General features: G+C 36.0%; 1 long non-coding RNA gene and 1 gene segment (V, D, J or C); both read right to left on the bottom strand.

Annotated features, from left to right (window-relative positions):
• Positions 1 to 996: 996 nt before the first annotated feature.
• On the bottom strand, positions 997 to 2,364 carry LOC143740040 (uncharacterized). Its single transcript, XR_013204723.1, has 3 exons — positions 2,152 to 2,364; positions 1,283 to 1,316; positions 997 to 1,040 (listed from the first exon to the last, which is right to left on the bottom strand). It is a non-coding gene; the product is annotated as an uncharacterized LOC143740040 (long non-coding RNA).
• Positions 2,365 to 8,202: 5,838 nt separating this feature from the next.
• LOC143740085 (T cell receptor alpha variable 9-2-like) lies at positions 8,203 to 9,559 on the bottom strand. The segment is given in 3 exon segments: positions 8,203 to 8,319; positions 8,789 to 9,156; positions 9,442 to 9,559. Coding segments are annotated over 3 exon segments (432 nt in total).
• Positions 9,560 to 10,070: the final 511 nt, after the last annotated feature.

Below are 10,070 nucleotides of genomic sequence, written 5' to 3' on the forward strand. Positions count from 1 at the left end.
TATTTTATATAATAATGCTGTCTATCTACAGTAATTATCTTTTAATATATAGTTTTTCTGTGTTAAATAACAATGAAATGATGTATAAAAATGCATAAATTAAAAAACAAATGTTTGTAAATTTAGTTTTATTTTTTATTTGTACAGATCCAATTTCACAACTTTGACCAATCTCTATTTAAGTACTTAATAATAGCAAATTTACAGTCACTTTCTGTTAATTAACTAAATGTATGAGTACAGAATACCTGCACATTTACAGTATTAGTAACTGAACAAACACTGAACATCAAGATAAGTGATTAATAGGAAATAGAAGCTTAGTATATCATTTAGAACATGTAAAATTATCCACATTAAAAGGCAATTGCTGTATACCTTTATAGTCTAATATAACTTTAAAACATTTACAATTACATATAATCCAAAGTGATTTACCAATTAAGATAACGATAGAAGCAACAAGTGCAGAGACAAGTCCCAGTTAGTCTAGCACAGTACACATAGCAAGGTTGTTGTTTTTTAAAAAGATTTAGTATTATTGGGGCAAGTGTTTATGAAAAAGGTGGATCTTTAGCAGTTTCTTGAAAATGTGTTGAGTTGCGCCAGTCATTCCACCAGCAGGAAAAGGTAAAGGTCATTGAAGAAAGTGTTTTTTTTGTCTCTTTGGGATGATGGCACCACAAGGCGCCGTTCATTTGCAGAACACAAGCTTCTGGAGGACACATAGCACTCTTGCTGCAGCATCTGGATCAGTTGCAGAGGTTTGACTGATGCTGGAAGGCCTGGCCAGAGAGAATTACAATATACAGTCTGGATAGAGCAAGAGCTTAGACCAGGAGTTGTGTAGCTCCGATAGGAAGGGCCTGATCCTCCTAATGGTGTAAGGAAAATCAGCAGGATCACAGCAAGTATGGTTTGGCTGAAACCATAAGCAGTTTTGTCCTGGCAAGGTTGAATTGAAGGTGAAGGTCATTCATCCAGCAAGAATGTTCCATCAGCTAGGCCGAGATGCGAGCAGCAACCGTCAGATCATATGGCTGGAATGAAAGGTAGAGATGTGTGTCATTAAGATAGCAGTGATAGGAAAAGCCATGTTTCTAAATCTAAACAACAGAGCCTAGTTACAAAAAAACAAAACAAAAAAACAATAGATGGGTGGAATCTAACACAATCGTGGTCTTACTGTAGCAAAACCAAAACTTGTGCACACTTTTAGTGCAATCACATGAAATCAGAAGACTCGTCATTACTATTTTTTTAAAGTTAATTCTTCCCATACCTTGTTTGCCATGATCATCTGCTTTCCACAGGACCTGAAATCACAAAAAAATAAGTTATTTTAAAACTCAGTATTACATTTACACATGTCAGAATGTGTTGCATTGGGACAGTGCAAAAACTCAACTGACTATGATCTGGAAGCTGAGCAGGAAAGGTTAACTTACCCGTATGTTTTGAGCTGATTTTAGCTACATATAAATTAAAAATGAATATGATTTACAGTGACCTAGCTGCATCAGTTACACATAGGGGTTCATTATGTTATATTCATACTCTAGTCTTCGCTGTATTATTAACAAGTAACGTTACAGAACTGAATTCGATTTCTTAACATTCTTGATAGAGTTAACTTAGTCACGTTAACCATTTCAAAATTAGCCATGGTTTAACTAACGCTACTAAGAAAACAAAAACAAAAAAGGTAGGTCCATTTTTAGTAAAACTGGTTATTAAATTGGTAATAAATCTGCCAAAAATGTGGTTACTACAATTTTACTATAATAAAATCAAGGATGTTTTTTAAGAGAAGAGTTTTCATCTTCCAGACAGTGTTTCAAAATGTCCCGCCGTTTAAGAGATTGATTGACTGACTAACGTTAAGTTATCATAACGAAGATTTTATACAAAATTGGACGGACTTTGATACGCATAACAAGTCTACTAAAGCTTGTTTTAGGTCTTTAGAGATGTTCAACTGATCTTTCTTAAAACAGATGGCAAATTGAAAGGCATGCTGCAGTGTTTTGCCCTCCAGCTCTCGGCAACAGTTATGACTGAACATTAATGCTAACGTTACCTTGGAAACTGTCAATTTTACACAAATGTAATATAAAATATCGTTTACATATTATAGTATGAGACTCTTACCTCAGCCGGTGATCGGTTGCTTGGCATGATGATGTCCGCTGTGACGATCCAGGATCAATGAAAAAGGGCGCGTTATTTCCGAACGGACTGACTGACACCCGGACTGTAACGTTAACATAACTCATGTGTTCAGTGCTCCTGCTTACGGCTGCTCCTGACGAACACGATTATAGCTTTGAACCACTGTGATCGCAAACAATCCACTTCACAACCGTAGACTAAATTCAAATCTCCCGCTTGCCCAAAATTGACACAGGTCCAAACAGCTAACCGTTGTGGTGGGCGGGACTAAGCATCGGAAAAGTATTGGCGGATAATTTGAATCTGCGTCATTGCGCGAGCCCGCGCGAGCACACACACACACACACTCACACACACACACACACACACACACAGTCGCACGCACACAAGAGGCTTGTTCGACTTGAACCAGCGTTGCACAGACCGATCGGTTGATGACATCAAAGTACCGCGAGAGCGATTAGAGAGCAGACGGCTCCTTATGCTTTTGAATCGCTCTCGCGGTACTTTGATGTCATCAACCGATCGGTCTGTGCAGCGCCAGTTCAAGTCGAACAAGCCTAAAGCCACGCAATGTGTGCAGCAACGCAGATTTGGAAAAATATTCATAAAACACATAACATGAAATTAGGGGAGAATAATACAAATGATTATCAAAATGAGCACATTTGCCAGACAAGATTAAAATACGGTCTGAAAGATTTGCAAGACTTTATTGCTTACGACTATAAATATTTTATATTTGCAAGACAACATTTAAAAGACTGTTTGTATAACGTTACCTACTGTATACAAATACAATTATTTAACCTTAAAACTCACTTTGACATCCACATGCTTAATGATCTTCAAGGACAACATGTTAAATGACTGCTGATTTCTGCAGTTATACCTTCTTTTCTTTGTTTTCTAATTTCACAGAAATAATCTGTAAAATATTACTGAATATTTAATGTAAAATTACACATAACCCTGTAAAAATACAGACAATTTCCTTAAAAAAAACGGTAAAATTGATGTAAAACCAAAATACAAACAATTACCTGTAAATATAATAGTGGACCTTTAAATTACAGCAAAAATCTGTAAATTAACAGGTATTCACTGTATAATGAAAAAACGGCAAAATTCTGTAAAAAAATACAGGGCGTTACCTGTAAATTAACTCTTTTTTTTTACAGTGTACCAAAGCATCATTTTATGATACATTATCCAAGGTGCATTCGTAAAATAGGTCCACTTCTTCATGTATGGTGCATGAGGTTTGAGGCCAAACATAATTTTTTTTAAACGATCTGTTAAAAATTTCAAAAATATCACAAAAACCTTAGTAAAACAACACCAGAGACAGTTAGCTTATCAATGGGAGAATTTTAATTTTCAGAGATTTGAGTTTGGTCCAGTGAGGAAAGAAATGATTGACAGCTTGGAGCGTGGTGAGAAATTAAGTGCCAAGTTTAATGTGAATGCATTTTCTGATGTGTCAACTACTAATTGGGTGAAAAACTTTGGAACTGAGTATCAAATTGGTATGTTTGTTTGTACTACAACAGATATGGAAATTCCTGTGTTCAGAAAGATATTTTGATGACCATTTTAATGCATATTGTATTGAGGAGAGAGCTGATTCCTTTTCTGTTATTTCTATTGATGAGTTGATTTATTACAGACCGTATGACAAACAGTTTTCTAATGAGATGGATGAAAAAACATATGTAGTGCCACATTGCCATTTTGTGTGACCCGTGCTAGAGGATTTGTTGTCCATTGTTAATGTAAAGTCAATGCTTTGTTGTGGATGGTGTGCTTTACTTAATACAGTTTCACTTGAACTACAATCTCCCTGTTTGTGTCTTTTTTGTAAATTATTTTAATGAGTTCTGTTGGGGAGGGGAGGGGTGGGGGCGTTGCATTTTATGTTAAACTTTACATCCTTGGTAGTGTTAATATGGCAACAACTCGGTAGTGTTGAAAGAAAAACACACATTTGGTGTTAAATTTTGACACTACGCACTGGTGTTGGGTAAATTCAGCACTAACCAGTGTTGACTAGTGTTAAATGTTAACTATTTAAAGATTTGTTGCAACTCTGTTATAGTGTTAAATATTTAACACTTTGAAAAGTGTAGTTTTAACTCGATCTGTGGACCAATATAGACACTTTTAAAGTGTTGAATTTAACTCTGTAGGGTGTTGAATTAGCACTGCTGATTTTGCTGTGCTGTGTTTGAATCACAGTGGGCCTCAGAGCACATTAATACACAGCAGAGTCTGACATACTCACATCCTGGATTGTCAGAGGAACTGTTTTTGATGCAGAAAATGTTGCAGAAAATCTCTTCTTAAAATCAGGTTCAGTAGTTCCTTCACCAAATGTATATTTATTAAGAATAAATGATGGTGATTTGTTTGGTAGTTGTTTGTACCAGAAGAGATATGGATTTAAATCAGTTGTAGTATAATTACACCTTAAAATAACTTGATCTCCTTCACTTGCAGACATTTCTCTTGAAGACTGTTCAACTTTGTCCTGTCCCGAAGACACTGGAAGAATAGATAGAAAAGGATAAATGTGAGCCTGGAATTGGTCTTATAATTCAGCTCACAGCCTGATGTATTCTCTCTCTGTATGTTAACATCTGCTTTCCATTAGGTGCATGTATTGGCAAGGTCTGGGCCGACGATAAGTGGACCCTCATGAGAGAGGCACACTGTATAATAATCTAACAATAAATCATTTACATGAAGTATCAGTAAAGTAAACTTAAATAATTTAGCAACCTAAATGTAAGTAAACATTGTTCTGTTAAAATGTACCAAAAAAGATCTAACCATCATAATGTGCTGTGAGACAAAGGGAAATCAAAGCCCATTTAAACAGTTGTTCTGTGCTGTAAAAGAGCAGAAATAACTGTGCTCTCTGTTCTTCTCACAGCTCTACTGTAAATGTTTTCATCCTGTCACATGATATAATCATGCAGGAAGAAAGCAATGTTGACCCCTTGTGGATAAAGTTTCAAATGATTAACATGATATTATTTTGTTAACCCTGAGCAAGTGGTAGCTACCTATAAAGGTAGTATTGGTATAAAATATATACTTATATCTCTGTATGTTATAAAGCTTTGTACTGTATATAGCCATGGGGCATTTTTAATATTTTTTTTAGTTTTGTTTTTTTAAGGGGAACTAGTGGCATACATGTTAGTTTTCCAAAAGTGTATTTGAGTCTTAATCTGCTAAGGGGCAAGCAAATGTAACAAATCTTGGAAAAATGTATCAAAATTTAAATTAAACAACCTTTTATTAAACTTTTATGATTCCCTTAATCTTTTAAACAACTGAGAAAATAGGGATCAAACTACAATTGATAAAAATATCCAGTCAAGTTTATAATATTACATCAATCAAAATATGAGAGTCATATTGGATGACTACAGGGAATCATCTAAAGATCAGTCATTTAACAGTGTATCTATTGCAAATATTATGGGGGGAAAAAGAACATTCAAGAACAGAAAAACAGCAGGAATGTCAAAATCAGATGGCTTGGCTAGTCAAAAATTTTACATTCAGCTGTTGCAAACTCATTTACTTAAAAATCAATGGGTTTTGGGAGAGGATTTTTTTGTGTGTGTGTTGGGAAATAAGAGGTTTCATGAGGTTTGGTGATTATTTTGGAAGAAGCTGTGACTTGATTGTACAGGTCCTTCTCAAAAAATTAGCATATTGTGATAAAGTTCATTATTTTCCATATTGTAATGATAAAAATTAAACTTTCATATATTTTAGATTAATTGCACACCAACTGAAATATTTCAGGTCTTTTATTGTTTTAATACTGATGATTTTGGCATACAGCTCATGAAAACCAAAAATTCCTGTCTCAAAAAATTAGCATATCATGAAAAGGGTCTCTAAACGAGCTATTAACCTAATCATCTGAATCAACTAATTAACTCTAAACACCTGCAAAAGATTCCTGAGGCTTTTAAAAACTCCCAGCCTGTTTCATTACTCAAAACCGCAATCATGGGTAAGACTGCCGACCTGACTGCTGTCCAGAAGGCCTTCATTGACACCCTCAAGCAAGAGGGTAAGACAGAAAGAAATTTCTGAACAAATAGGCTGTTCCCAGAGTGCTGTATCAAGGCACCTCAGTGGGAAGTCTGTGGGAAGGAAAAAGTGTGGCAAAAAACGCTGCACAACGAGAAGAGGTGACCGGACCCTGAGGAAGATTGTGGGGAAGGACCGATTCCAGACCTTGGGGGACCTGCGGAAGCAGTGGACTGAGTCTGGAGTAGAAACATCCAGAGCCACCGTGCACAGGCGTGTGCAGGAAATGGACTACAGGTGCCGCATTCCCCAGGTCAAGCCACTTTTGAACCAGAAACAGCGGCAGAAGCGCCTGACCTGGGCTACAGAGAAGCAGCACTGGACTGTTGCTCAGTTTTGCATGTCATTCGGAAATCAAGGTGCCAGAGTCTGGAGGAAGACTGGGGAGAAGGAAATGCCAAAATGCCTGAAGTCCAGTGTCAAGTACCCACAGTCAGTGATGGTCTGGGGTGCCATGTCAGCCGCTGGTGTTGGTCCACTGTGTTTTATCAAGGGCAGGGTCAATGCAGCTAGCTATCAGGAGATTTTGGAGCACTTCATGCTTCCATCTGCTGAAAAGCTTTATGGAGATGAAGATTTCATTTTTCAGCACCTGCTCACAGTGTCAAAACCACTGGTAAATGGTTTACTGACCATGGTATTACTGTGCTCAATTGGCCTGCCAACTCTCCTGACCTGAACCCCATTGAGAATCTGTGGGATATTGAGAAGAGAAAGTTGAGAGACGCAAGACCCAACACTCTGGATGAGCTTAAGGCCGCTATCGAAGCATCCTGGGCCTCCATAACACCTCAGCAGTGCCACAGGCTGATTGCCTCCATGCCACGCCACATTGAAGCAGTCATTTCTGCAAAAGGATTCCCGACCAAGTATTGACTATTGAGTGCATAGCTGAACATAATTATTTGAAGGTTGACTTTTTTTTTTTTGTATTAAAAACACTTCTTTTATTGGTCGGATGAAATATGCTAATTTTTTGAGACAGGAATTTTGGATTTTCATGAGCTGTATGCCAAAATCATCAGTATTAAAACAATAAAAGACCAGAAATATTTCAGTTGGTGTGCAATGAATCTAAAATATATGAAAGTTTAATTTTTATCATTACATTATGGAAAATAATTAACTTTATCACAATATGCTAATATTTTGAGAAGGACCTGTATATTGACCACTTTTGTACATGTGAATATTTCTGCCATGTTTTAGACAAACATTTTCTCATTTACAATAATAATGCATTTGCATTTCAAAAAAACGTCTTGGTATACTGGAGGGGATCTGGGAATAATTCAAGATTCAAGGGTCAAACTTCTCCCAAACTGTCGAAGAGCATTGATTCCTCACCCAGAGCTGAAGCAGGTTTTTGTACAGTGTTATAGTGTTTCCTGTGACTGTGGGCTGCAGAGCACAGTAATACACAGCAGAGTCTTTAAGAGCAGCAGAGGAGATCTCCAGATCCATATAGTTTTGTTTTTCTTTTCTGATCTCAGTAGTGAATCTGGAATCTACATCAGACTTCTGAGCTTCTTTTGCACTGTCTGAGATGAGCACAAGGAATTCAGGAGCTGATCCGGGATACTGACGGTACCAATAAAGAATATAAGCAGATGAATAACTGCAGGATAATTTAACACGTGAATCCTCAACAGAAAACTCCTGTGTTTCGGTTGGTTTAATTTCATTTCCATATGTTGCATCTGCAAAAATAGATCAAATCTTTAATAAACGTTTGTTTAAATTGAATCAGTCATTTGAAACATACCAGCATAAAATACAATATAGTGTACAATATAAAGACATACAATTGGTACTTAATTTTGATCAGAAATGAGCAATTCTGCTCAGAACTTTTGGATGCAATGCAATACTCAAAATACTTTAATACTTACATGCAAATGCAGAAAGCAGAATGACAGAATGGAGTATCATTGTGTTTGTTCCTTATGCTCTGTCGAACAGACTCTCTAACAGACACTTAACAAGATTACATCAGATGTCAATGCTTTAAACCCTCCCTCTTCCAGAGAGCTGAATGAAAGTGCAGATCAGATCTGTTTCATAGTCAACAATGTCATCACTATTCATATGCTATAGTGCATAGCTCCCTCTTGTGGTTACTTACTAACTTGTACAACAGAAATGCTCAGAACACAAACAGAATGTGATCTGGATTTATTCCTCAAGCTTTGGTTGTTATAGTACTGCAGATCTATTATATCAGGTATTCATTTTATGGTCCTGTACAGTCGCTCGCTTGCCACATCTTACACAAAAAAGCAAGTTAAATTGTATTTAAAACAACAACTAGTAAATTATTTGGAGAACATCTTAAGAGTGCAGTGTGTGTGAATTGTGTTACGTAAATAAATGACAAAAAATTATAATCTAACATACTCATACCATTGCTGATATTCACCCTCATATTATAGTAATATAGTATGTAATGATAATCTACCATTTATTCAGATAAATTTATGGAAATAAATTAGTTGTGCACCTTCAGTTGTGTCAGGTTTTTGTACAGTGTTCTTGTGTTTCCTGTGACTGTGGGCCTCAGAGCACAGTAATACACAGCAGAGTCTGATACTTCAGCAGAGGAGATCTCCAGATCCACACGTTTGATCTCTTTTGTGGCCTGTTTTTCTTTTCTAGTCTTAGTAGAGAACCTGGGATCTACCTCAGATGTCTTAGTCTCTTTCACACTCTCTATTATAAGCACACGAAATTGAGGAGCTGATCCGGGATACTGACGGTACCATAGAAGTGAATGTGCAGAAGAATAACTGCAGGATAATGTAACAGTTGAAGAAACTGCAGAAAACTCTTCACTGCGGTCTGGTGTGATTTCATCTCCAAAACTCACATCTGGAAAACATCAAAATAACATTTTAATTTTCAAATAGTTTTAGTTTTGAAATTGATTGGTTACAAGGATTTGAATCAATTGATACTAGTTAATAATTTTATTACATTTTAATTTTACTTCTGTCATTTTGAAAATAAAAATATTTCAGATGTAGTAAATATTTGTACATTTAAAAAAAAACGAATTTAGCATTTAAGATGAGAAAATTATTTGAAAAAAATATTATATGTATATTCTAAAATTAGAAATGCAAATGCACGCAAAATATGCACAAATGCACTTACATGCCAAGGCAGAGAGCAGAATGACTGATAGAAGTATCATTGTGTTTGTGTGTGTGTGTTCACTATAGCAGGACTGAGCTTTGTGACAGTCTAGCAAATGTAACAAGATTATCTGAGATGTTAAACTCCTCCCCTTTCATCCTCTTTCAGTTCGATGCCCAAAAACTTAAGAATGAATAGTTTTTATGCAAGTTCAAAGAAAAAGAATATAGTTTTTAGCATATAGACCACTAAAATATAGGGATGAGCGGATGAAATGCACTTTGCACAGCACAATAACACATCTTAAATAAAGTACAGCCGAGATGGTTTGACAATTTTCAAATTTGAATACTCTGAAATTGAATATGAGAGTAAAATATGTTAGTCCACATTTCTTGTGCCAATTCAGGATACTATAAAGGACATGCAATCTTCTGTAGTCAGGTGGTCAATGGATTACAGTTTAATTTCAGGATCGTCTGAATTTATTAATCATTTTAAAAGGGATTATTTATTTATGGTCAGTAACTTATCACTGTGAAATAAACTGCATTTTGTAATTCTAAAAAAAATAACTGACCTATTTGCTAGTTGTATTATGTTTTCTTTTACCTGCAGACTGAACCCCCATGTTCTCTTACGAGAGG

The sequence above is a fragment of the Siphateles boraxobius genome, unplaced genomic scaffold, assembly GCF_051911475.1.
Source record: "Siphateles boraxobius isolate OS27281-9 unplaced genomic scaffold, OSU_SipBor_1 1, whole genome shotgun sequence".
Taxonomy (NCBI): domain Eukaryota; kingdom Metazoa; phylum Chordata; class Actinopteri; order Cypriniformes; family Leuciscidae; genus Siphateles; species Siphateles boraxobius.